This window comes from Scleropages formosus, chromosome 8 (assembly GCF_900964775.1).
Source record: "Scleropages formosus chromosome 8, fSclFor1.1, whole genome shotgun sequence".
Taxonomy (NCBI): Eukaryota; Metazoa; Chordata; class Actinopteri; order Osteoglossiformes; family Osteoglossidae; genus Scleropages; species Scleropages formosus.
Window position 1 is genome coordinate 27,857,893 of NC_041813.1, and position 27,063 is coordinate 27,884,955.

General features: G+C 51.4%; 1 protein-coding gene across 1 annotated transcript; it reads left to right on the forward strand.

Annotated features, from left to right (window-relative positions):
* Positions 1-520: 520 nt before the first annotated feature.
* Positions 521-21,840, forward strand: LOC108936939 (rap guanine nucleotide exchange factor-like 1). The gene is made up of 15 exons (XM_029254257.1): positions 521-1,507; positions 9,081-9,159; positions 10,414-10,564; positions 10,935-11,032; positions 11,848-11,963; positions 12,336-12,503; positions 12,601-12,698; positions 13,316-13,438; positions 14,078-14,256; positions 14,872-14,962; positions 15,082-15,132; positions 15,206-15,293; positions 16,226-16,290; positions 18,582-18,636; positions 19,768-21,840. Exons 1-15 carry the CDS (start codon positions 1,147-1,149, stop codon positions 19,890-19,892), a joined length of 1,848 nt encoding a protein of 615 aa, XP_029110090.1. The 5' UTR covers positions 521-1,146; the 3' UTR covers positions 19,893-21,840.
* Positions 21,841-27,063: the final 5,223 nt, after the last annotated feature.

A 27,063-nucleotide genomic window follows, 5' to 3' on the forward strand; every position in this document is an offset into this window, starting at 1 on the left:
CGAACGGACGGCGACGCGCAGCTTGCGCGCATTTACCGAGTGTCTTTCGCTTCCAGAAACAACGAGTGTCCCCCTCAAACAAGTTTAAGGTGGTCAAACAAACCTGACGCCCCCCCCCCCCCATTTGTGTATAAGTACTCCGAGTCCTCATATTTCTGCCCCCCCCACCTGACAAGACACCCCCCGATCAGTTCCCTACTTCGCCATTGCGCGCGCGTTCTCTTACCAATGAACGTCGCAGCTCCATGATGGTGCAATTTATTGTTTTCAACTCTTCCTTATTCCTAAGAGGAATTACAATGTATCGTTGAGGAGCATTTATTATATGTGACAACTGGCGTAAAAGTGGGGCGGGGGGCCCAAGCAAGCTGTGTCCCCCACTTCTTATTTATAAATAACTCCAGCGGGGGTTGCTAATTATATTTTTGCCCCCCCCCCCCCCCAATATTGGCCATGATTTTCCCGTTGCGCACTCACTGTCAGCCCCGCGACCCTCCACTGTACACACACTGTAAGCCTCGTCTGGACTGGAGAGGGAGGGCGTGTGTGAGTGTGTGTGTGTGTGTGTGTGTGTGCGTGCGCTGAGCGCGAGCAGCCCCGAACCGCACTCAACCTACAAACACACAACACACCCAGAGTGGGGTGTGAGAGGGAAAGTCCACAGCTTCCGTCGCTGCTGGTGCAGGAGCGCAGCATCGCGCAGCATCGCATCGCATCGCATCGCGGCGCATCGGATCGGCGGGACCCCGCGGCTCTCCGGCACGAGCACAGCGCGCGCACGGACATGCGATGAAGCGTCTCCTCCGCCGACAGGAGCTCCTCGCGTGTCGGCTGCCCTCGCGCTCCGCTGTGAAACGCTGCTGCTGCTGTAGCGGCGGCGCGTGGCGTTTCCGCCGTGCGCCTCGGCGGGGGCTTTAATCTCGGTGGGAAAACTGCGCTCTTTTCAAGCCGAGCAGCCGGAAAACGCGCCGTTTCCACAGGGCTCCCGCTCCACGAATGCGCCGCACATCTCTGCTCCTGGACAAATGCCTTCTTCGCGAGCCGCGGCGCTGCGTCTCCTCCTGCATTTTCGCGCGTGTCGCACGTAGACTAGAGTGAAAACGCGTGGTTTCGGTGGTGTCGTTCGGTCGGGTCGGTTCCGCGAAAATGCCGGCCGGGATGAAGCCGCTGGAAAAGTTCCTGAAGAAGCCGAGCACGGCGCTCGCTCGCACCGGCGGCGGCTTCGGGGACAAGGCGGCGGGCGGCGGCGCGTCCCGGCGGCGCGCGAGCCTCTCGCGCGTGGTGCCCTTCCTCAAGGAGAGCTCCCCGGAGAGCCAGGAGGCCGAGGAGCCGCCGTGCTCGAGCCCCAGCGCCGACACGACGACGAGCCCGTCCCTGTCCAGCGACGAGCAGAGCTCCGACACGAGCGTGGACGCGGCGTGGACCGCGTTCCCCGCGGACACCCCCGTGAACGTGGTGCTCGCGCTGCTGGACGGCGTGGCGGACAAGAGGCAGAGCCCGTGTACGGGTAAGAGTCCCGCAGCCGCTGGCCTGATCGGGCTGATGATTGATGATGATGACGATGGATGGCGATGAAGGTGATGATGGTGATCCTCCCTCTCTGCCATGAACTGGCCTTAAATCATGTGTTGCCATGCCGCGCGCTCTTAATCTCATCTCCATTTCTAATAACCCCATAAGAACGCTGTAATAACGCTGCACTGACATTCCTGTCTTTGCAATAACGGTGACACTGTAGTGCCTTTGCAATAATGTGGAAGAAACACCGTGGTAACGCAGTAGCTGATACCCGCTGCGTTAACACTGCTGTCAGGAGTAGCAGTGTAATAACACGATAGTAGCATTATAAAGTTGTAATAGAGCCATAATAACAGTGCAGTATCTAACACTGTGATAGTGCTTCGGTGGGATTCATCGGGGACACGGTGGCGCCGCAGGTAAAGCCGGTGCCTTTTAGTTCCTGAGCTGCAGGGTGAGTATGGGTTTGAATCCGGCTCTGCGTGTGCGATGTGTGCATGTCTCTCTCTCCATGTGTTTTTTTTTTTTTTTCCTCGCACCGAAGAGGAAAACGGGAAACCGCCTCCGTTCCCACCCTGGCTTGCAAAACCGCGCGAGCGGTCACCGAGAGTCAGGTCCGAGCGACTGGCGCTTCCACAACATTGTTATAACACTGTAATCGTTATTCTGCAGTAACATTTAACGTTGTAATACGGTAATAATGCTGTAGTGACACTGCAACACCACTTTAATTACACTGTAATAATTTTGTAAAAATGGGCCAGTGGGCATACACCATTTAATATATTATTACTCTACAGTATACTATTATTACACTCTATTATGGTATAATAATAATATATTACACCCTATTACACCCTAAAAACTGATATATGCAGCCATACATATATATATATATATACACATTGATATTGGCACTCTTTCCATTCTTTTAGGAATAAGATTGTTTTAACAGCTTAGACATGAACTATTCTGCGGCAGTTTTGCACATTAATTAATTAGTTTTGCTACAGGAGTTGTAATTCTACACAGCAGGAGCAAGACAGAAAACAACACCAAGGGGCCCAGGAATAAAAAAATCTGCCTGCAGGTCCATGAACATGTCTAGCTGTTCTGGTCACAATTTATGAAATAATGTGCTGGAATCCACTGATTCAGCAAAAAAAAAGAAGCTGGAAGCCACTGCAGCATTACAGTAATTCTTGTGCCAAGTTATCATATTTTAACATGGTACCTAATCTAGTTCGGTCACTGAATGACTCCCGATTCGTAGTAAATGGGCGTTGGTTCTTCTCAGTGCCGGAGGCAAACTAATAGCCCGGAGGTGATTAATGGAATCCAATTCTTGGAAAGAGTCCCGCGTGACAGCTTTCAGAAAACACCCTCTTTAACTCCTGATTTCCAACTGAAGCACCAGGCGAGACTGTTGGACCTTTGAGGACGACCGTCGACGAAAACCGTTTTCGCCTCGCACGCGCGCAAGTTCACATGTGTATGTGCAAGATACCGCGTGTCTTCCGACACATTTGCGAAGCAACTGCAGCAGCAGTCATAAGAACAATCGAGATTTTACACAAACGAAACACCTTTTGACCTTTGTTTCTGCTGTCTTATATGAAGACGCATAATTTGCGCGCTCATATCTGCACGCGCGTGTTGTTTCGCATTCCCTTAGACCTTCTGCCAACGCTCCAGCAATGGCAGATTTACAAAAGGGTGAACCCGCCAGGATGTTCAATTTCACGCCTTCCTGAAACCGTCTCAAGCCCCACTGCTTAGATATTACATAACTCTATTTGGCAGACTTCATCTTTCATCACAGCGAAAGAATAGAAGGAAACGCACCGGTTTCTCCGATCGCTGGGGACGTGTCAATCACCGAAAGGATTTTTAACCTGCCGCTCATTTCCCTGTGTGAGTGGGAACTCTTCCTTCACGGCCTGCTATTTCTATGGAGCCTGCCAACATAAAATGTTCCTCTGAAACTGAGAGAACATCGTGGTACGGCAGCGCTGGAGATAACACTCATTTCATGCCCACAAGTGGGGGTGGTGTAATATATACATTTCCTCAGGAAATAAACATCTTTTTCACAGGTGATGACTGTAAAATGTTGAACAGGGACAGGTGAAGAGGCCTTTACTGAGATGTCACTGAAATGTTACTTTAAGAAGGTAATTTGTTTCTGAAAAATCCTTCGTAAGGTGAATTCGTACAAATCGAAGGTATAACTTCCACTAGTTTCAAAGGTAAAAACTGAAATGCACTTATGAGCCCCAAAACTGACACTTATTTATGCTAAAATATCACCTAATCCAGTTGACAGAATAATTTAGGGAGTTAACACCGGTTATTGTAACAAGGAAATATATCTTCATTAATTACTATATAATACGGTACGGCTGCCTACCTGCACGCTTTCATAGCTTTTATGTACCGTAGGCATGACAAATGCTCACAAACAAAACATATAAACATATGACACTGTTTATGTATTAATTCAACCTTTAATGCTAAAAAAAACAAAAACGTAGCAGTAAAGTAAAAAAAAAAAAATCAATGAAATCAGTGCAAATGAATTCCAACTGAGTGAACAGGCTGAGATTTACGTTAACATTTATTCATTTAGCAGACGCTTTTCTCCAAAGCGATGTACATCTCAGAGAAAATATAATGTGTTCATTACATTAGGAGAAAGAGAGACATAGCTGCAGACGTGTGATTCTTATGTAAATTTAATTTGTTTCTTTCCACCATATGCACCAATGCACCAAACTCAGAATAGACGATTCCTGATCACCTTCCTGCAATTTTTTTTTTTTAGATACTTCCAACAAGGACCAGTATTATCAATTAGGGACCATCAACACGTGAAACTAGCAAACAAGGAGCAATAGACATTGAGAACTTAATGCAGCACGGCCCAAACTAGAACTGTGACCAAGACTGCGCGGTGGCTCTGGCCTCATGCCATTTGGAAGTTGGGGAGGCACGCAAAATCCGTACCTCCCGCAATCCCAAACTCATGCAAAAACTCCTAAATGGCATCTGGTCCTCAACAATGTGCAGAAGTGCCTCGTAAGCCTCAGTAGGGGTAATACATGAAATTCTCATAACCTGAATGGGCGTATCTTGGTGTATGACTGTACCAAGAGGCTCGCTGAATGCCCTTGGGGAGAATGGGGTATGTCAACATGTGGGTAAGATGGGCCACACTTTGTTGTTGAGCCATCAAGTACTGTACCAGTTGGGAAATACCTTTTACGGTACGTTAGAAACATTGCACAATTTGCACGATATCATAAAGACCATGACTCTACTCTAGATTTTGTTCATGTTTGAGCGCTGAAGCCAATAGGTGTGGCAGGGTGTCAAGTACAACATGTCACCAAACTTTGGGCACCTTGAGCCAGTATTCCAAAATGGTGAAATTCACTCTTTCAGATCTCAACTGTTCATCCATCATCACTTAATCTGCTTCAGAGTTGTAATGGGAACTACTTCAGTAGGCACACCAGACCTTCCTTGCCTGCAGTTCAGTCCCGCTGCGGGTATCCAGTTGGCTCCGACCGTCCTGGCCTCTCCAACAGGCTTCAGCTCAGCCGTTCAGTCTCCTTCCAGGGGAAGTGCGCAAAAACCTCAAAGGGAGCCTTCATGGTGCATCCTCGCCAAGCGCCTAGACCGCCGTAGCTGACTACTCCAAGGCTCTCCCAGACTCTCAACTCTTTATCGCTGAGTGGAGAAGCTCGCTACAGACAACACATTTTGACCGCTGGTGCTCAAGATCCACGATTACCAGAACCTCATGACCATACAGCACAAATTTAGACATCAACTCTGGCTTTACTCCCCACGTTCAGGACAGCGCTCAGTAAGTGACTGAAGTTCTCCGTAGTCTCTTCCTCTTGCGGAACGCAGTCCAATCTTTCCTGGATGAGGTTCACGGCCTCCGATTTGGAGACGTCCGTTTTCATCCGAGACACTTGAACTCTAAGCGCTCGGAAAAGATCCGGAGGTCACGGTCACATCGTACGAGAAACGCTGTACAAAGTGAGGGCAGCTTTCAAAGCTGATATTGTAGCGTCCCGCCCACGCAAACCGAGAAATGCAGAGGAGACGAGATTCACTGGTTTTGAACAGAACCTTCCGGTCACCTGAAGTAGTTCCACGTCTCAGGTCAGTAATTCGGTCTAATGACTCTACAGCTAGCAACGTGCTAAATTCTTACGTAGTTATGTTGAAATTATGTGGACTTGATTTTCATCTCCAGTTGCATAAGTGATAATGTGCATCATGACCATAATCCCCATCTGCTTATTTTGTCTGGGCTCTGAGGCTGAGCAAGAGCTGTGAGTCAGTGACAGCACAACCCACACAAAGCAGAGCGAGTACCAGTTACTGATAGTTACCAGTGTTTTCAGCTCAGCGGATCCCTAGATGGAGACTTTGATTGCCATCTGTCTGCCTTTCTGCTCGCGTTCGCATCGGGGGCACCGAATCCGGTGCTCGGGTACCACACTCTCCTTGTTTTAAATGTGCCACCTTTGCGTAGGAAGGAAGTTCTTCATATTCCTACACTTCAGAAGAATGCTCCAGCGGTACTTTTGTCACAAGTCCATTGTCTTCACGCCTGGAGCACCTGCTGCACATAGAGTACCAGTCAAAAGTTTGAGTACACGGGGGATGAACTGGACAGGAAGCAAAGGAACCCACCGGGAGTTGCTGCGGGACAGCTGGGAAGACGTGGGCTGATTTTGTGCGTTCCCGTGTGCTCAAACTTTTGACTGGTGCGCCGTCTGAACACGTGGGAGGACGCAGAGAGCCGGAGTTATGCCACAGTGTGTGGAAGAGCTCTTGGTGACCCCGAACAGTAGATATCGAAGCCTCCTTCTCCCCTCCTTCCTTCCTTCCTTCCTTCCTTTTGTAATCCGGTTTCACACCTTTGATCACACCTTCTGGATGAAAGCAGTGCATTATGGGTGCTTATGGGCCTGCCGTGGGTGTACTAAACAGAAGAAGATCATATTTAACCAGATCTCTCCTCTCCTTGAAACGATTTGCCTTTTTTGTCATGAAGAGCTGCAAACACAAGGAGGTGGACGCAGCGGGGAGAGTGCGGTTACCCCCCGGGGGGTATAACAGCAGCACGCTGAGTTTCCCTCTCGCCGTGGCTCTTATCCCGCCCATCCGCCATAGCTAGCTCTCGAACCTTGGAGTTTGCCGGCAGGAAGATAAAGCTACTTCAAGGCTGCGTTCACAGCTGACCCCAAACACAAGTGCGTTCGCAACGGCGAGCTTGTTTTTGACCTTGAAATTTGAATGGGAGCTACATTGGGGCATCCTTGGCTAGAAGGCCAAACAGATGTGTCCCTGTTGGAGGGATGGGGTGGGAGCGATGATTAAACAGAACCTGTAAATACATTCACCGCGCAGAATGTGATTATTAGGCTCGTTTCAGTCAGATTTAGCTTGAAGGTTCTTTCTCAGTCGGTTGCCTTGGGAATAGCTGGTGGGAGTTGTTTTTTTTTTTTACATGTGTTAATTTATACTGCGCTTTCTCTTTCACAATGGTGGAGAATTCAGAGAGGCAGCCAGTGTCCTTTTTTTGGGTTTTTTCTTGCTCCACGTACTGTACCAGGGGTTGAGTTCCAGGGGTGAGGACGGAGAAAGCAACGGAAGCGTAGGCCCGTCTCTCGACCGCGCCGTTGGAACTGCCGACATAGTGGCGCGTTCCTCTTCGGAGCGACCGCTGCTGCTTCGCTTTGTCCCGGCGGCTCAGGCCTGCGGAAGGTGGCCTGCGCCACTTGGATTAGTGATTGTTACGCGCTCACTTTAGTACCAATTTGTTGCGCCCCGAGGGGGTGTGCTGGTGCGGCGGGTTTGGCCGATGCCCACCGTGTACCGAGTCCGAGGTTCGAGCCCCGCTTGGGGTGCCTTGTGACAGGCTGGCAACCCACCTGGGTGTATCTCCTTCCCCCAGGTCCCGCGCCCTGCGTTGCCGGGTACGGCTCCAGCTTGCCGCGACCCTGCTCGGGACAAGCGGTTGTTGACATCGGTTGGCTCCCGTTCGCCCCTCCTCTGTCACCATTATGGGGGGGTTTGACGTTAATGGCCAGTTCACGCCTTTGTTTGTCCTGCATTGTGTTTGCTTTTGCATTGTACCTTTCCTTGTTTCTCGACTGCTACGCCGTACTCGGGACGGGGCGTGGCGCCTTGAAGATACAATTCAAATCAAATAGCTTTACTTGCGTGACTCTGTTGCCGTAGCAACGCAAGTGCATAATACACAGAAATAGAAGCCGCAATCGTGGTAAAGGATAATAGCGATAGGAAGGAAGAATGCGATTGGATCGCCACTCATAGTGCACATCGTTTCACCCAAGTGCCTTTCCTCCGGAGTCCAAAGTCTGTAAACACAGCGTGGTAATCGAGGTGCTGCCAGGGAATGTTTACAGTACCAGATGCAGCAGAGCAGTTTTTTTTTTTTTTTTTTTTTTTTTTAATTAACCACATTGTTCCAAATTCTTCACCTGGTTGTCTGCAACATGAGTTTTGTTTTTTTTTTCCTTTTTCAGTGTTTCTGATTTTTGGAGTTCTTCGCTGCCACCATCGCATTTGCATCTAAAGCGCTTTTATTGAGTGCATTTTTCTGTACCTTGAACTGCAGGTCACTGTCGAGAAAACCCATCTGCCAGATGCATAAATTTAAATGTAAATGTGTCACGGGCTTTGTGGGCACCGCACGAGACGATGCTGCAAGCGTGGGGCGATATAAAAGTGAAACCAGCTGTGCGGTTCCGCGGCGTGGGGCCGTTGTTTGCGGTGCTCTTTCGGGCCTCCGCGCCGATCCCTAACGACGTTTTAGAAAATAGCGAGTTTCTATAAATGTTTTGGAAAATAAGTAGCGAGTCTCTATGTGCGGTGGCGAGGGGGTGCGGTGGCGCAGTGGGTTGGACCACAGTCCTGCTGTCTGGTGGGTCTGCGGTTCGAGTCCCGCTTGGGGTGCCTTGCGACGGACTGGCGTCCCGTCCTGGGTGTGTCCCCTCCCCCTCCGGCCTTACGCCCTGTGTTGCCGGGTAGGCTCCGGTTCCCCGTGACCCCGTATGGGACAAGCGGTTCTGAAAATGTGTGTGTGTGTGTGAGTTTCTATAAATGTTGACTCCACCCGCCCAGGGGGTGCCGGCTCATGCGGACTGGGGCATTCGTCTGTGGACGTGCGCATCGCTCTCCGTCGCTCTCATTTTCGGGGCTGATTGTACATCTGCCGAATTCAACCCGAGGCGCCCTGACTGCTGTACCCCCGTGTACTTATTTTACACTTTTCAGATGTTAACATGATTTATGAATTGAACCGTGAGCCAAATTAATAATTGCAACTCCCTGTTTTTGTGCTTTTCTCCTTTTCTCTCGCCTCGCCTTCGTCTGTCCCACTTTCTTCCTTCTTCCCATCTTTTCTGCCCTTCATCCCTCCCCTCTTCTTCTTCGCCCATCTTTTGCCCCCCACCCCCCCCACCTCCCTCCTCTCTCACTTCCGCTCTGCACCTTCGCATCTGCGTGTCCAGAGACGTTCCTGGATGACTTCATGCTGACATACTCCATCTTCCTGGCTCCTGACACGTTCCAGCAGATCCTCCTGCAGCAGTATCCTTCCCGCTGCGTGGGTCCCGCGCTAGAAAGCTGCCCACGCGACTTGGTTAGCGCCGCTCTTACGCGGTGCGGTAAGTGTGTGAGCGGGAGCGCTGCCGTCGCCCGTCGCCGTGCGAAAACGCTCGTCGTGCGTGCGTACCTGTGAAAATGCTCCGCGCTCGTCTCTTACCGTGATTTTTTTTCCCATGTTTGCGTGCGCCACCGCGACAGCACCTTAGATGTGCCCTGAGAGTATTTTTTTCCCCTTCGTCCGTTCGGGTCCCTCGTCATCGCATGTACCACTGTTTGTGTACTGTTTATGTTTGTGTTTTTTTTTCCCCTCCCTCCTGCACTCTCCCTCTGGACTGAACACAGTTAAATTCTTTTGTTGTACAAAAACACTGGCGTCCTGTTAGGGACGCAAACCCCCCATTTCCACCCGCCGTCGAAGAGGCTCCGGTTCTTTGGTTCGCTTTCTTCTCTCCGAGCCGCCGAGCGACGCGACGGCCTGTGCCAAAATCTGAGCTCCGTTGCTCTGGCTTGGAGTCCCGCCAGATCCTGGTGGCAGATAAACAACGTGGCACAACCCAGATAAGTCCGAAGTAGGAGGGAAGTTGCCGGCTGCGTGCGCATCCCACGCTGCGTGCATAGCCGAGGACCGGCGCGTGCAAGTAGGACAGCAATATAGGGCAGTGTTCTCGCGGATGCGTAGTAGCATCGGCTTCGATTTCACCAGGGTTGTGCGGAACCGGGGTTTCAGCCCACATGAGTCTCCTCTCGGCAGCGGCACCCTAACCTTCTCGGCCGTGATTTCTGCTGCCGAATATCTCTGGGTTAGGGAATCCGGAGTTTCTGCCGTTGGCGTGAGCGTGGTACGTCTTATTCGGCACCTCCGTTCTGCAAGGTGGAGCCCCCAAGTACACAATCTTCTACTTTACCCCGATTGCTCCGTGATGGGAACCGTTGTCAGGGAATGCTGCGCGCGGGAGTTACGTTCAGGGATCGGCCGTCTTTATGTCTCACTCCTCTCCGCACCTGGCCTCTCGGGTGGAGGGCGGATCCTGGGCGCGGTGTTTTCTGGAAGGTGCTCTCACATCAGTGCACCTACTTGCTATGTCGGTATACTTCATGCATCGCTGCACGTTCGTGTGTCCGCGTGTTCGACCGCGTGGCGTGTCCGCATCCCGGCGCGCCCGCGAGCGCGAGAGTCGAAGGGGTCGGATACGCCCTAGATCCATCCCGCGAGTTCCTCCTTCACTTGGGTGTCAGATTCCGAGCAGGGGGGAAGCTTGGGGAGCGTTGGTCCGGCTGGGATGGAGTCGAGAGGAAGCAGGCGGTGCTGACCGTGACGCTGCGCTACCTGGACACCTACGGAGAGCTGCTGCAGGAGGAGGGGGAAAAGGCCAGCAGCTTCCTCAAGGTACTGACGGGTTTGAGCGACCTCAGCCCTCTTCGCGGCATCGGAACACACGACCGGACTCCTTTGGCTCTTGGTTGAAACTCAACAAATTATATATTATATATGAGCGCTTTAGCCATCGAAGCTTGCGTATGACTTAGAATTGGCTCTTTGAGCCGTTCTCAGCGACGTGGCTCATCCCGAGCAGCTCCCAGCCCCCACATTCTTTCTCATTTACCTTTATCTTTTACGCTGACACTCTTCCCCGAATGGACTTACGGCGCTAAGCTACTTACGGTGGTTTCGTTGCCTTAAAATGTTCCCCACCATCTGTTACCCGCCTTTGACCGGCACAAAATACCCATCCTCCCTCTCCTTCGCTTGGTGCTAGGAGCTGTACCTGTGTGCCGCCCAGGAGCTGAGTCGATACCCCGAGTTGGTGGAGGACGTGCTCAAGTTGCAGCGTTGGACGGAGAACCTTCAGAGCCCGTGAGTCAGCGAGGGTGTGGCCCGGTCCGCCCGTTCTCGTCCCCGACCGCTCGCGTTTCTGCGTCACCCTCTCGCGTCTCCGGCCGTGTGGGCGACGGCACCTGCGGCACGTTGCATAAATGTAATGGACGTGTTTCGATGCAAAAGAGGCCTCTCGTTGCCTCGCTCTTGCTTGAAAACCTCTCTGAGCGACACAAAAACAGCAATCCCTTGCTGTTGCTCCTCCGTCGTCCCCCCGGCCCTCCGCCCCCCCAGCGGTGACCGTGCCGCTCTGAGGAAACCCCGCATCCACACGGTGCTGCCCCTCCTGTGGGATTATCAGCAGGTCGGTATTGGGTCTGCCCACCTGCATGTCACCTCAAACTGCAGCCGTTGCTCAACTCACTTTAAATTTTCTCATTTTTCCATAATAAAATTGCTGCTAATTAACGTGTGCGATCGTAGTCGTTTCTCCCTTTCGAAAATACTCGGCGCCACCTTGCTGACGGCATTGCCCGTTGCTAGGAAACCGACAGGGGGACATTACCGATGCTTTAAAAGTGAACGATGGCTCCACTTTACGCCAAAACACGGCACGTGTCATAAAGGGCCGACACGTTAGACCGTCGAAGCCGTAATTATTACAGACAGCATGAATGTGGCATCCAGCACCACCTGAATTTTCAGCGAGGGGGGGTTTGTGTCATCTCACACCTAACCGCTTTTACCGGTTTTTCTCGACGTCTGCTGGCACCCCGCACTTAGAGGTGGTCTCCGGGAGGGGGGTGTGTCTGCACTTTGTCGAGCGATGGACTCTGCCGCTCTGCTTCTCGCAGGAAGGAGGAGGACAGCAGCAGCAGCAAGAGGAAGCAGGTCCGTCCGCTCTTCCGCCACTTCCGGCGCATCGACGCGTGCCTGCAGCCGCGCGAAGCCTTCCGCGGCTCCGATGAGAGTGAGTGGCGTTCGGGTCCCCCGCCGTCTGCGTCACGGTATATGTCGCCGGTGCCGGCTGGGGAACGTCAGCGTGAACGGATGATCGGCGAGGCCGAGAGCGAGCGGCACGCAAACGCGTAACTGGCGAGAAGAGCGTGAGAGAGATGTGGGTGAGAATGGGCGGCGTGCAGGAACACGGCGGGTCAGAATTAGGTGTTGGATATGCGAACGTGCCATCGGTCGGGGTGAGAATGAGTTACTTGTGACGTCGTAATGTGCGCGTGTGGCCGGAGATGTGCGAAAATGTGCTTGGGTGTAGTGAGACTGAGCGGCTGTGCGTTTGCGCCGAAACGCAGCGTCGCACAGGCCTCGAGCGCTCGGGCTTTTTCAGTCTTCTGCAGGGTGTACACTCCGGACCACTCGTACGTGACCATTCGCAGCCGTCTGTCGTGCCGCGTGGACGAGATCCTGGCCGCGGTGCAGGAGAAGCTGCAGTACAGCGAGCAGCAGCACTGCCAGTCGAGCAACCTGGTGCTGGTGGCCGTCACGTCCTCGGGGGGTAAGAGCACGACACCGCGGCGCTCGCTTGCCGCCGAGCCGTCCGCGCGAGTCAGACGAGCGGCGGGTCATTTTTTTTTTTGCGTCTCCGTTTCCAGAAAAAGCTGTGTTCCGCCCCAGCGATGAGGCTGTCTTCACCACGCTTGGAGTCAACACCCACCTGTTCGCCTGTGAGCCGGCTGAGCTTGAGACCCTGGTGAGGTGGCGAGGGAAGACCGATCATTTTCGCTCCGCTTTTTGGAGGAATACCTTTAGAGGAGGGTGTATTACTCATGTGCTTCATATCCTAATTCAATAAGTAGTTTTTAAAATGTGAATGTGTGTAAAAAATAGAGAGTAGGTTGTACGGTTAGGTCCCCCTGTAGTGTGTGAGTGACAGAGAGTGTGTGTTCCACTGACATATGGATGAGTGACCCAGTGTAAGTAGTGTATCTAGCAGTGTAAGTGACCGTAGTGAATAAGGTGTGTGGGCTCATAACACTACATAGAGTTCATTGGAAATTGCTTTGGAGAAAAATGTCTCCTAAGTAAATAAATGTAAATGTAATATACAACAGTCGTTAGAGCTGCTGCCTTCCACAAGAAGGTCCCAGGTTCAAACTCCACTGCTTGCTGCTGTAGCCTTGAGCGAGGTACTTACCGTAATTAAGTTCCAGTAAAAGTACCCCGGTGCATAAATGGATGTCATTTTCATTTTTTTTTAACAATGTCGGTCAGTTGGCTTGATGAAAAAGTAGTAGGAATAAGGAAGCTGCTGCCGCAGCTGCTTGGGTCGTAGGCTCTGACCGCCCCCTCCCTCCCGGCTACCTGTAGCTCCCCCTGCCCGAGGAAATCCACTGGTCTCCCGGCGACAGCAAGCTGCACGACATGAGCGCCGAGGAGGTGGCCAATCAGCTGGTGGCCTTCGACCGGGAGCTGGTCGGCTGCATACACGAGGTTCGAGGGTATAACCGTAAACATCACGTCGCACGCGGGATCACGGACGAGCTGTTTAGATTTGATCTCCTCACACTTTGGAAGGGTCCGCAGGTCTGCCCCCGACCCCCCCCCAATGACCCCAAGTAGATTAAAATCATGATGAAGTAACTCAGAAATCCTGACTCGGCTGTTGCCGCAGCTCCTCAGCGAAAGCCGTGCCGGTCTTTTTGTGTCACTCCAGTCCGGTCCGGGTTCGAGGAAACTAAAGGTGGATTTAGAGCATTTTATTTCAAAATAAAAGGGCCACCAGCAGAAACAACGCATTGAACCAGACGATGAGAAAATCTCGGCGACATCGGAATAAAATCATAGTCAGCAAAATGACGATCCACGCTTTTCATCCGAAAGTCCATTTAAAGAACTTCGGGTCCCGATGGCCACACCCGGTGCTCGTCTCCTCCCCGGGTGCGGCCGATGGTCCGGGAGGTGGAGGCGTGGCCTGGGCTCCTGTGTGCCACACTTAGGAAAAAAAACTGCTCTTATATTTGTTTTAATATTTCATATAGACTCATTATAATAATGTCATCGTTAACGCACCTTTCTGTGAGATCAACGTATGCGGACCGTGCGTAACCTGAGCCATGTCCTCGCACCCAGGTGGAGTTTGTGAGCTATGTGTTCCAATGGGAGCAGGCTCGCTGGCGCCCCCTGAACCTGGAGCTGGTACTGCAGCGTTGCAGCGAGGTGCAGCACTGGGTTGCGACGGAGATCCTGCAGTGCCAGTCGCTGCCTAAAAGGCTGCAGCTTCTGCGCAAGTTCATCAAGATCGCAGCTCTGTAAGTTGGGCGCTTCTCGGCCGCTCGCCGTGGCCGGGATTACGAGGCCAGGGGCGAGACGCGCACCCGAAAATGCAGCGGTCTGCTCGATAACGACAAAGTCGACCGCGCCCCCGAGCGCCTTAAGGACGCTACAAGCGTGTCCGGAGTTACATTATTTAAAGGGGCACTTCTTGACAACTGAAAGCACGGTACCTTTTACTGGTGCCGCCTAGAGAATGTCGGTGCGGTGACAGAACGGCGCGAAAGCACTGGAGCCGGCAAGCGTGCATAAGAAAGCCGAGCGTTAATGTTGTCGTATGTAAATGTGGCGAATATCACACGTACGTACACGCGTACGACCGGGGACGAGTAAGCGCGCGGAAGCGTGTGGGCAGCGGGTGGGCGAGTGTTACGGGCAGCTGCCTTGCAATCCGAAGCCCCCGGGATCCCGTCTCCGTCCTGCTGTGGTGCCCTTGATCGTGGTGCTTGCTTGATACAGTAAGAACGTCATGCCTGGTAAAAGATTAAATCGCTGTAAAGATGATCGTCTAACACTGTCACTCACCTTGGACCAAGAAGGCCCAGATAAAGGCTAAATAAAAGACATTAACCATTCGTATGCACTGCCTTCAGCTGCAAGCAACAGCAAGACCTGCTGTCCTTCCTGGCGGTCGTCCTGGGGCTGGACAACCCCGCGGTCAGCCGGCTTCGCCTCACCTGGGAGGTAGGAGAGCGGAAACTCGGCCGCGCGCGCGGGACTCTCCGCGTTTCGTGTCCGCGCGCGGGACTCTCCGCGCGCGTCTCTGTGGCCCGGTTTAACCCGTGGGGTGTTGTGCCCCGCAGAGCTTGCCGGGGAAGTTCAAGAAGCAGTTCCAGCAGTTTGAGGCCGTTGCGGTGAGTACGAGCGCCTCCGGTCGGCCGGTGTCGGGAGCCGTGACCCCTGAGCACGTCCGTGTGCACTCTGCAGGACCCCTCCAGGAACCATAAGTCGTACCGGGACTTGACAGCCAGCCTGCAGCCGCCAATCATCCCGTTTATCCCGCTGCTGCTCAAAGGTGAGATTCGGCGTCCTCTCCGGTGTAAACGCTGAGCCCTCCTGCTCCCCTCACCCACCCACCTACCTACCTTTCCATGCCTTGCCCAGCTGTTTTCCAGATGTGCTCACATAACCCCCCCCCCGAGAATCCACCCCATTTGTGTCGGGATGTAGTTTTATTAAATTGCGGCGTAAAAGTGAGCCCGGCTTCCCGATTAGCACCCCGCTTAACGGTCCCCTGAAGTTTCGTCACAGCTGTCCAGCACCCGCGCGAAGGCGGCGCGAGCGCGGGTTCGGTCCACGTCCGGCCTCGTACCGACCGCGCACGCGGCACTGGCGGCGAATCAGTCAGTGACACGTCTCCCCCGTCAGCTTCTCCCTTTCTCACGCAAACACGCCGCTTTGCACGTCTTGCTTGGCCTCGGCCTCGGCCTCCCTCTCTCTCTCTCTCTCTCTCTCTCTCTCACTGTGTCGCACACCAACACACACACACACACACACACACAGAGTCGACCAGCATGGCTCCTTTGTCCTAAAGCTTTACAAGGTCCCCCAAGCCTTGTTCCTGTTTCCGCAACTGCAGTGTTTCTCCCACCATCTGCTCTGCATTTTAATCACCCTCTCCGATGATACGCTCTTCAGATTTTAACATTAAGCCCTCGGTTTTAAATTTCTACCACTCCGTAGTCTTTGAAAAGACCTTTGAGACCGATTGTTAAAAGGCCTTCCTCAGCGCCACCTGGAATTGTTATTACCTGTTTAAAACAGGGTTTAAAGTGCAGAGGTCACATCTGTTTGGTGCAAATTTAAAGGGAGATGTCTTCTGCAGCCGTAAGAACGTGTGTGCGCGTCTGTGTGTGTGTGTGTGTGTGTGTGTGTGTGTGTGTGTGTGTGTGTGTGTGTGTGTGTGTGTGTGTGTGTGTTTTGATCCTTTCTCTCTCTCTCTTTCAGACCTGACATTCCTCAACGAAAGCTGTAAAACTTTTCATGGGGAGCTGGTGAACTTTGAGAAGATGGTAAGGCACACGCGTTAGAGCTCTGAATGAGAAATCCACACGTTTGAATCGACTGCGTTTTTAAAACCGCGCAACAAAATAAATCGCTCCGAGCCCTAACCAGCATGCTGAAATGTGGGAAAAGTCCGGCATTCAGCCGGGGATCTTTAGCCCTGAACCATGTATGTTTAACGTATAAATTGTTAGTATCGTAGGGCGATATGTTGTAGTGGGAATAATAATAATAATAACTGTCACTGTTGTTATTATAGCTGGAAATGTAACAGAAATGTTTATATGCATCTCGCCAAAAAAAAAAAAATTACTAGGAAGGTGATCATGAATTTTTGGATAAATTTCCATGCAGCTGCTCATGTGGTGAACATTGGTTCATAGGGTGGAAAGAAACAAACTAACTGCACTTAGGAATCACACGTCTGCATCTGTGTCTCTCTTCCTGTTAATGCAATGAACTCTTCGTAGTTCCTATGCGATGAACGTCGCTTTGGAGAAGAGCGTCTGATGAATGAATACATGTAAATGAAAAGCAAACGTAAAATTTCATCATCTGTTTTGATTGGTAGTCCATGTGTGGTGACATTGGCAATGACCACCGGGCCTTTTCGTCCTTGTCCAGAACGGATATAAAACAATCCTTTTAATGATAATCACGCAGAATTTTGGCTAGAAGAACATTCCTCTCCTAATGCGTTAACACGTCACTCAAATATACAGAAGCGGCATAATCCCTTTAAAGGAGAGATAACAGTAAATACCTTTTTGTTCAGGGACCACCTACAAAAACGTCCAAGTGGCACCGGCTTAGTCGTGGCTGCGAAACAATTAGCAAGGGAGAATCAGAAATCAGAAAGTGGTTTACTAACGCAGAGATTTCCCCAGCTAATGAAGACCACCCACCGAGCGGCAGAATAAGAACAAAAGATGTGAAAATCCAGCGGAGATTAAGATAAAAGCCATTATGGTGGGGCGGCGCGGTGGGAAGCGTTGCTGATTCACAGCTCCAGGGATGTGGGTTTGACCCAAGTGCTGTGTGTGTGTGTGTGTGTGTGTGTGTGTGTCTGCGCGCTGTTTAGTCCTCCTGTGTGGGTTTTCTCCGAGCGCTGCTTTCCGCCCACAACCCAGAGAACCGCTGCTCGGGGGAACCGACCTCTCCGAGGCTGTTTTTCTCGCCGGCGTCCCGTGCAGCTACGAGCTCATCTTTCAAAAACCAGAGCTGGAAAAAACCGCGATGCTTTTTTGCCCTCGATCCATATCGGTAGAGACCCGCTTCGTCTGCTTTCGACAGCACGCTTTGTGACTGGTTGGCCACTGTGTAAACATGCGGTTGATGAAAGACTTGCAGAGAATTGCGGAGAGTGGAATTCGCATGCGGAGCAAATGTACCGCTGGATGAGCTGCTCCCATTTACAAGCAGATGATTATTTACCGTAGCGGAGAACCTGTGCCGTTTCTCACCGGACGGCTTTTCTCACCGAAAGCTGCCGCGTCGGCCGTAATATTGAGGTGTCCTTCGGAGGAACAGCGGAAATCTCTTGAAATTTCAAGTATTGGCCGGATGTACTGATCTGTATTAAGGACGACTCTGTAGTTCAATAGCAGGCGTCCTAAGAATTTATACCCAAATGCTCAGTACCCTTTGATAAAACACACCACATCCTCACAGCCAAACACATGTAAGTACTCATATTCATTACTAATAACTACTTGTCCTCTGCGCCGTCGCATTGGTCCGGAGTCTGTCCCAGAAGCACAGGGTGTGAGGCGGGGTGCACTCTGGACGGGGCTTCGGTCCGTAGCCGCACGATCACACGCTCTCATTTGCTCACAGGCACTTTGCGGGGAACGTAGGGTTACCGGTTCGCCTGAAACGCATGTCTTTGCGCTGCGGGAGGAAACCAGAGCTACCGGAGGAAACCCAGGCAAACGCGCGGAGAGCACGAAACTCTGCAGGGAGTGATCCGAATCCAAGGCTGAACCCACAGCCCAGGAAGCACCAGTGCTACCCGCTGTGCCGCCATGCCGCCCTCTAACATGGGCAAGATCCATAAAAGCTCCATTTTGTACCCTTCCAAAGAATTTAGCCCAAGAATACCTACATTTGTCGACTTAAAATGACAAATCTATTTAAAATGTGTATTTTACGCGCTGCTTTGGCTGTGTTTTGAAGGAGAAATCGCAGTAACTGGATTCTCAAGTGTGCTTTTTTTCCCCCTCCTCCCCTCCCAAACCGACGTTCTTGAAAACGAACCGAAACGATTACCGGCCCCGCTCCGCTCATCGCCGCCCTGCAGCACAAGATTGCGGAGATGGTGAGGGGCATTAGGAGGTACAGAAGTTCCCAGCTTGGTGAGTTCAGCCACTTGTTGCTAGATAGGCCATGTGCCTCATGTCTTATGTAATGTTGGTAAGATGAGGATATGACACCTCTTACCGCTGACTTTACCACGCTGGCTGTTACTTGCGCGTCTCTGCCAGATGCAGCGTAAATGTGTTTTGCGGTTTTTCCTCGCGAAGGAAGAACTTGTTGTCTTGGAGTCGATACTCTTTAATTCCGCCCGAGACGATGCCGTCGCTCGTTTTCGACGAGGTCTAACTGTCGCCGTGCTTTAGCTCAACTCGAGCAGTTTCTTTTAGCCTTATCGTAAATACAAGGTCGTACATGAGGAACGTAACATTTAAATTTCCCTTTTTAAAATTTGAAATGAGTCACGTCTGAGCTAAAAATAATGTACAGTACGGCCAGTTCCGCTGGGCTGCCAGCGTACGTTTCCACTGGAATTTTTTTTTCACGTGTCAAAACTTGACCGATGAAGTCGACTGGACTTCTGCAAAACGAAAATTAAAAACGGAGCAGGCGAACTGAAGGAGCGAAGTGTTTCGGCAATGAACTCGAGTTGAGCTGAAAGGCAAGTCTAGTCTTGGGTTCCGGGTTACCCGCTGCGCCGCCGTGCCGCCCTCCAACATCGGGAAGATCCGTAAAAGCTCGTTTCGTCCGTTTCGCTCCCGCTGCAGTGCTGCTCGAAAGTATGTGACCCCTATAGGGAGGATCGTTTTCCTTGTAGAAAATATTAAAATAAACTCATAAAATGAATAAATGATTATGATTTACACACCCGATTCGACTTACCCGCTTGATTTAACCGATGCAGTTAGTTTTTGCACCTGCACTACTTCCGCGTTTCTGCCACGCACGCGAGTTCCTCTAAAGCGACATATGGAACTGGTCATCACACGCCTGTTATGTCAGATGAGAAAGACTGCTTCTCATTGAATAACCGTTTTGCGGTGAGACTAAGGGACACGCGGGGTTCGCGTGCTATGAAGCAGCACTGTATAAAACGTGCGGTAAACGGGAAACGTCGTCCGCGAGGCCGATGCGAGCGGCCGTCCGAAAAAGCTCCACCGGCCGCGCTGAGGGAACCTCCACGTTGTCGGAATGTATATGTTTATGTTGATTTTCCTCTGCTCTCTCTGCAGCGGTGGACTCGGAGCCTTCGCCTTCCTATCTCCAGACCAAGGCGTACGTGCGTCAGCTGCAAGTCATCGACAATCAGAACCTGCTCTTTGAGCTCTCCTGCAAGCTGGAGCCCAAAGATGCTTAAGGGCGAGCTCGCGAGTTTGGCACGGCGTAACACCCCGACCCTCACACGCTACCCTCCACATCCGCATTGCCGCCGATTCCCCCGTTGCCCCCCCCCGCCCCCCGCCAAGCGTCCGCTCATACGGCCCGAAGCCCCCAAAGCGCCGCGCTCCTTTCGACTGCCGGGGCGCCGCAACCTCCACGCTCTCCCTAGGGACGCGGTCTGAGCGAGACTTGGATGGACCTTCGGTCCACGAAGAAGTTGCTTTGTCAGAAGGAGCTCCTCGAAGAGACGGCGTGTGATCGTAGTTCTCCGCGGAGATGCATCAGTGAGCTACATCGTGACAATCATCCCCATGGCTACCGCATCTTCTTCTCCTTTCTTACTCAGGCACTTGCCATCGACAGCGACATTTGAGCCATGAGACGGGTCCTGCCGGTTCGCCGACCCCTATTCTGCTTGTGATTTGCACTTAACGCTTCCTTAAAGAGGGAGGCCTCTTGACACTGGCGTAACGTAAATGTTGACGTGTATCTAAATGTCTCCCTGAGATGAGACTGATTTGTGTATATGTTAAGGATGCTCGTGTAAAGGAGGTGATTTTTTTTGTAAATTTGAAGAAGCATTTATAAAACGGGGTAAAGAAAGGCAAAGACCACAGGTGGTACCTGGGTACAGGTAAGGACACGGTGTACTGTGTGCAACTCGGGTGTACAGAGGGCATCGTTAAATGCCAACCAATTGCATGTGGTCTTTGCACATACGACTACATCGCTTAAAATGTTTTAAATGTATCGAGGCATTTTAATATTCCGAGTTTGTCGGTGTTTAGATGGGAAATAAATTGCGGTGTTTAATCAGCTGTAACTTCGTAAAATTATGTACCTGAATGAGAACGAAACTCGGGAGGAGAACGGATGATTTAGCGAGTGAAATTTCTCCAAAAGCGGTCGAGGGAGGGACGAAGGATGCAAGGTTACCAAACTGCGGTTCAGGGATGAAAGCAGGGATTTAAAAGAGCAATAGACTAGTCGTCCAATTATTCCGCCGAAATTATTTGCGGGGAAAAAGTTAAGCAACGGTTTAACTTTTATTTTCCTAATCGCGACTCCACAACCGTACGGCTCTGAAACCCGAGAACTTCCCAGCGGGCTGTAAAAACTGACGCGTTGCATTAAAATGCTGGTGCATCCAGTTTTCGTATCGCGAAGCGGGTACTGCTGCCGTTCGCCTCCGCATTAGCGGGGTTCGCCTTTTTGCCTCGCGAGGAAGGATCCTAACTGGGGATAAATCGTCAGCTATAAACGGGAAGAAACCAGCAAATGAATCTGGGTCTCTTTCTTTCGACAGCTACATTTTGTCAATTAAACAGAATAATTCGCAAATCCGATCGCACGAAGGCAAACTGACTAACGCCGGGGGTACCGTGGTACAAAAGGAGTGGGTCACCGGAGGTGATGCTCACAGTGTGTGTAGAAGCAGTCATCCCCCCCCACTAGCATGGCTACACCTATGTCTGGTTTTTTTTTTTTTTTTTCAACTTTCATTCTTCAAAAGCCTTTTGCATTGTTAAACACACCCATTTTGCTCTTGTAGATTATTAGGTTTTTTTTTCCAGTCGATGCTCAGAACGCAGATTTATTCGTGACGGAGGAGCCCGAACGCACGACTCGTCGCCGCTGTCGCGGGTTTCGTACTCTGGGTCCTCGGCGCACGTGTCGTACGTTTGAAGAACGACGCGGCGAGGCAGGCAAATGAATAAATGAATATGCTGTTTCTTGCTCACTGCATATCTCCTGCATACCCGCAGACGCTGTCACTGGAGAACAGAGCCTATTGTACAGTGAAGTTGTTTTTGTTGCTTTGTTTGAAAAGCAGTCAGTGTTTACAGCCAGCTTGACGTGGGTGGAGCCGCGGGGATGCCAATGCCTTCGGCACCGCGGCCCTCAATAAAGCCTCGTCCAACGGACAAGTGTGATGTGCTGATTTTCTGCCCGGTGCTCGTGTGTCGTGTGTGCTTCTGCTGGGGGGAGCGTCTGAGCGTGCGTGTCGAGAGGGCCGTGCGGATACACTCGTGCTCGTTTGCGTTATTGTCGATGAGGCCTGGCGCCACTGCGTGGGAATCGACGGGCGGAGGTGCGCAATCGGACGCGCCGAATTACTCTCCGTCTCCTCCGGGATGATAAACGGGCGCCTCCGAGGGGCACCTGCGCGCCTTCGCCGGTTCCGGCGATCGCACGGCTCCCCGGCGAGCCGCCGATCATCTGCAGGCACCTACAAGGTGCGGGTACGGGGAGCGCGCACACTTGCGCGTATACTGACACCTACGCAAGCTGAAAGGGCATCGTTCTGTTTCCTAGGCAACGGCTCTGCGTGCGTGGGTTAAGCCCGCTGCTTAGTCTCCATTATGTGGCTCCCCGAGTCGAAAACGCGCCCAAGCAGATCTTCCAGCGGTGCCGTAGAAACCTTCTCGCATCTTGCCGACGCTGCCGCGTTGGCGGTTCAGACAAAAGTATGAGATGACCACGCCGTCCCAGCGTGAACATCTGGGGGGAAGAAATGACTCCTTGCGGGGAATTACTGGTATCGTCAGTCTTCTCGGATTACGGGGATGCGCAGGAGTACGGGACGCGATCGCAGTACCGTGGTACGGAGGGCTGTGCCGGCGCTCTTCGGGCCTGCACTTACACCCAGCAGACACAAGGAAGCAGCAGATCTCGAGTTGCTCTTTGCCCCAGTTGGATACGCTGTTTTGATGCGGACCTGGTACCTGGCGCAGGACAGAAGAGAAAAGCAGGAAATGTAATTATTAAGTTTGTCCAATGCAGTTTACAGCGCTAGAAGCGCGACACTAACCGGCCTAAAATCCTTCAGCCATTTATACAACCAAGCCATGTAAGACACACACACACTACAGGCAGTTCAGTCTCTGACTCCCAGAAACACATGTTTGGGAGTAAACCCACGCCAACACAGGCAGAGCATGGAAACTGAAGACCGAGCCAGATTCGAACCCGCAGCTCAAAAGCCGCAAGGCACCAGCGCCACCCACTGGGCTACCACGTTACGTGTTCTTTAAAGCCTTTGCGCCGACGCCGTCCAACCTTTTTGGGCCTCGTGCCACACGCAGGTTGGAGGACCACGCTTGCAAAAATCGCAAGTGCCACATGGAATCTTAGAAGTCTAAAAATAAACTTATTAATTTTACTGTGTTTTATTAGAGCGCAATGTGTCTATTACTGCGATCAACAGAAATGATAATATTCATGGTAGGTGTAGCACTTATTAATAATTTTACAGTTGTTCTCCTCGTGGGCCGCACATCGGACACCGCTGATCAGGGACGCGCGCCGTGCTTCCGCACAGCACTTCTGCAACACGGGAATGAAGGCAGTCTAATTATAAAACGGTGTCTGCGCGGTGAGGGGGGGGGGGGGTGGGTCACACCCTGGGAAACGTCCTCGAGGAACCAACAATACACCGCTGTCCCGCTGTCAATCAATCTGTCTGCGGCGGGGGAAAACGCTCTCGCCTGTTTGCTTCATCTCCTTCTCCAAAGCAACACAAAAATACCCGCGGTTCCTCGACCTACAATTCGACTCTAATTATAGAACTCCGTGTCCTTGTTTACCGGATTCGTTCTCGGCGTTTGCTGAGATGAAACTGGGGCGAATGCGAATCCGCCAGCCGAAGAGGCCCCTTTCCACTCTCGATGGGTTCGGTTCTGCGGGACCTGCTGTGTCACCGGCGAATTAAACAAGGAGCCAAAAGGTGTGATTTCATCGTGTATCCTGGACAAGATCGAGCAGCAGCGGAGCCTAACCGGGGGTAGGAAGCCCCGCCTCCATCTTCGAATGAGCGAGAGTGTTGGCGCTCCTCTCGACAGAAGATTCACACCACGGGTGTCATTCACGTGTCACACCCTGCAAATAACGCTCCCCTTGGGTACTTAGCAACGGGTGATGTTCGACACCACGTACGAATCCCTCCTCCCTCCTCCTTCCCTGCTTCCTCGCCGCTCCGATCGCACCGTGCATCCATCAACAAGTCTGTGAGCGGAAGCAGCTTCCAAACAGACGGAAGGTGTAGCCACCCCCCGGACAGACGCAGCGCATCCAGATGTCACCCCAGTGCTGGCTCTTCGCTTGACGGAAGGCCTAATAAACCAGTTTGTTGTTCACTCCCTCCTGGTTCGGCGGTGTGAATCATGACCCCGTCAGTGGTTTCGGAGCCTTTCGCTAAAACGAAATAACGTCAGGTGGAGAGGTACGTTGGCAATGCGCAGAGAATCAAGAGCTCAGGGAATAAAAACAACAAACTCGTGTGTTGATGTGAAGTTTTCATCCACGTTTTTTCTGTGACCTGCAGCTGGAAGGCCTGGAGGTGTGACCACAGAGACCTCGAACCATTTGCTGTTTTTATTTTATTGTCTCCTAAGAGGAACCTGCCGGTCCGCCTGTAACTTGTGTTGTACTGCCTCTATTTTCTACACCGGTCTGGTGAATAAATACGAGTGAAAATCCCAGATTTACTGGAAGCACACTGTCTCGTGCTTCAACTGGGCAGAGCGTCCGTGAAGGTGCGTATCAGAAATTAGCTTCATGCCGGAGCTCTTTGGCGTCATCGCTGCGGTATTGCAGTAATAAATAAGATGCAAATCTTTGATGGTTGCAATTAATGTAGGGAGGAAGAGTGCAGCGTGGATTATGATTCTGAAGGGATGCAAAACGTGGATGCATCAGCTCGTGACTCCCTCTAGTGGAGATATTGATTATACATCTATCTATCTATCTATCTATCTATCTATCTATCTATCTATCTATCGATCTATCTATCGATAGGTCATTGATTATATGGGAACTGCTGCTGTTGTGGTCTCAGAACTACTTGTCAGGTACTGAGGGGCCAAAAATGTCATCAATAGCTCTCAGTACTAAGTAGATAAAATTATGTTGCAGAGAGAGGAAAGAGAGGAAAAGTTGAGGCTTGGTGTTTGACAACATGGATGTATTGGTGTCATTTTTATATTTTAAAGCGAGAGGGGAAAGAAATAGCAGCAGTGGGGTAGACCAGGAGTTCAAAACAGTAGGTTTGGGAAATGGTGTTTTGGGTGGGTGAGTCTCACAAAGTGCTGCATTTAGGTCAGGTGGAAGCATCAGCACCCCACTGCTTTCCCTGTGTCCACAGGGCTCGTGGATTCTGAGGCTGGACCGGGACTGGAAGAGACCGGTGGCATTGAATTAATGAGGCAGACTAACGCATTGGGACAATTGGGACTTTGAGGAGCAGAAAAAGGAATGATGTCCTTGAAGATCACCTGCTTTTCCCATGCGGCCACTTTCCGGACCCCGGTTACTGTCCGATGCCGGAAGCCAGGTGATTTTGTTCTGCCAAGGTGGTGAGTCTTATTAATCAGCTGAGTGCTTGTCTCACAGAGGCTCTGTGTCCCTCTGCAGGTCTGACTGTCCATGTGTGAAGCGGGTGACATGAGAAGTGATGAGTGTGTGGGAAGTGGTGAAGAGCGGAGCCATCAAACCCACAGACACTCATGCATGTGGAGCCCAACCCAGGACTAAGGTTAGAGAGGGGAGTGGTTTGACACTGGGCCATTAGTGGGGGAAATCATTCCTCTGAACTTTTTTCCCGTGACTCCACTTGGGATGAAGCAGCACGAGGGGGACCGGAGACCCTGGTAGATCACGCCAAGCGGTGACCGGTGCCGCAAACATCTGCCTGTCACACCTTCTCAAAGTCAGCCATGTCCGCCCTACCAAGCTCCTGCTGCTCTCGCTCCATTAGTCCCCTGCTGTTGTCATGCCAACTTTCCGAGAGACAGGGTTGCCATGGCAACAGTGCAGCACACTTATAGCGCTGTTATGGAATATACAAATCTTGCACTGAGTGAGCTACCACCTTCACGTTTTCTTTGTCTCGTTTCGGGATGCCGAACAAACTCGAACAGTTCCAAAAAGAAATAAAACGACATTTTCGATAAGAGCTGTGTTATATCAGGGAATCTTTTATGGCCTCATCTGCAGCGCGGTTTCAGAGACGCTGCAGTCTTTGACAGGTGGGTGTGATTATTGCTGTGCTGTAAGTGTGGGATGTCAGCGCTTGCCTTCCTCAGAAAGCATTTCACCGTTTCAATATTTTTATGCTCTATGCGGCGGGTGGCACGCTAGGCCACGCCCCCAGCCCTCAGACTGACAGCAGTACCCAGGGGGTCCTTGTTATGTTTATCACATAGTCATAAGGTTTGGTTTTCGAAAGAAGTTGGATTTAACAGAAGAAAATGAAAAGTGTGCGGTTCTTTTTTTCCCTCCCAAAACCACATTCTTGTCTTTTGCTTCACCTTCACCTCAAAGTCTTCATCCCTCCAAGACTGAGACTTTCTTTCGTCTCTGAACTGGAGACACGATCCTGAATTTCCAGCCCCTGTTATCCACTTTATGTAAGCAAATCCCTCCATGGACCAGATCTCCATGCTAAATAACTGCCTTCTGCTTTCTAGACTCTTCTCCAAGCCAGGCTATTCACGACTCATTATCTGCTTTCTCCTCCTGCTCAAACAACCACGTGTAATTTCCCCTTTTACGTCGGTACAGATGAGTTCCTTCTGCATTATTTACATTCATTCATTTAGCAGATGCTTTTCTCCAAAGTAAATTACAATCTGAAGCTTCTTAGAATTATTTACCAATTTATACAGCTGGGTAATTTAGGGCAAGTACCTTGCTCAAGGGTACTACAGCTGGTGTTGGGATTTGAACCCACAACCTTTGGGCCTGCAATTAACCAGTAACCAGTATGCTACCAACTTGCACGTTACCTATTGAGTACAATGTGCTTTTTGTTTCCAACACTTTGCCCACAAAATTCTGTGTGTGTGTGTGTGTGTGTGTGTGTGTGTGTGTGTGTGTGTGTGTGCGTAGAGGAAGACTGATGCTTGTGATGAGCCACGCACCCATGTCCCGACACCACTTGCTGCGCTATGAGGCAGCTCTCCTGTAGCTTCCGCTGCGCAGATGCTGTACGGATCAGAGCTGCCTGCTCTATTTTTAGCAGCGTTACAAAGCGCTGCCTGCGCAGGATGGAGGACACACACACACCGCATTCCCCTCCACGCTTTCCACACGTCTCTCGCTTCCCCACGCTCTCCCTTTAAGATGCCTTGCCGTCCATTCCCTCCGTC

What these genes read in the sequence shown, in the direction of transcription:
- LOC108936939 (XM_029254257.1), top strand. Translation starts at nt 1,147, where the DNA reads ATGCCGGCCGGGATGAAGCCGCTGGAAAAGTTCCTGAAGAAGCCGAGC. An exon ending in GAGGCAGAGCCCGTGTACGG is followed by an intron (nt 1,508 to 9,080) that starts GTAAGAGTCCCG and finishes CTGCGTGTCCAG; the next exon opens with AGACGTTCCTGGATGACTTC. An exon ending in GTACAGAAGTTCCCAGCTTG is followed by an intron (nt 18,637 to 19,767) that starts GTGAGTTCAGCC and finishes CTCTCTCTGCAG; the next exon opens with CGGTGGACTCGGAGCCTTCG.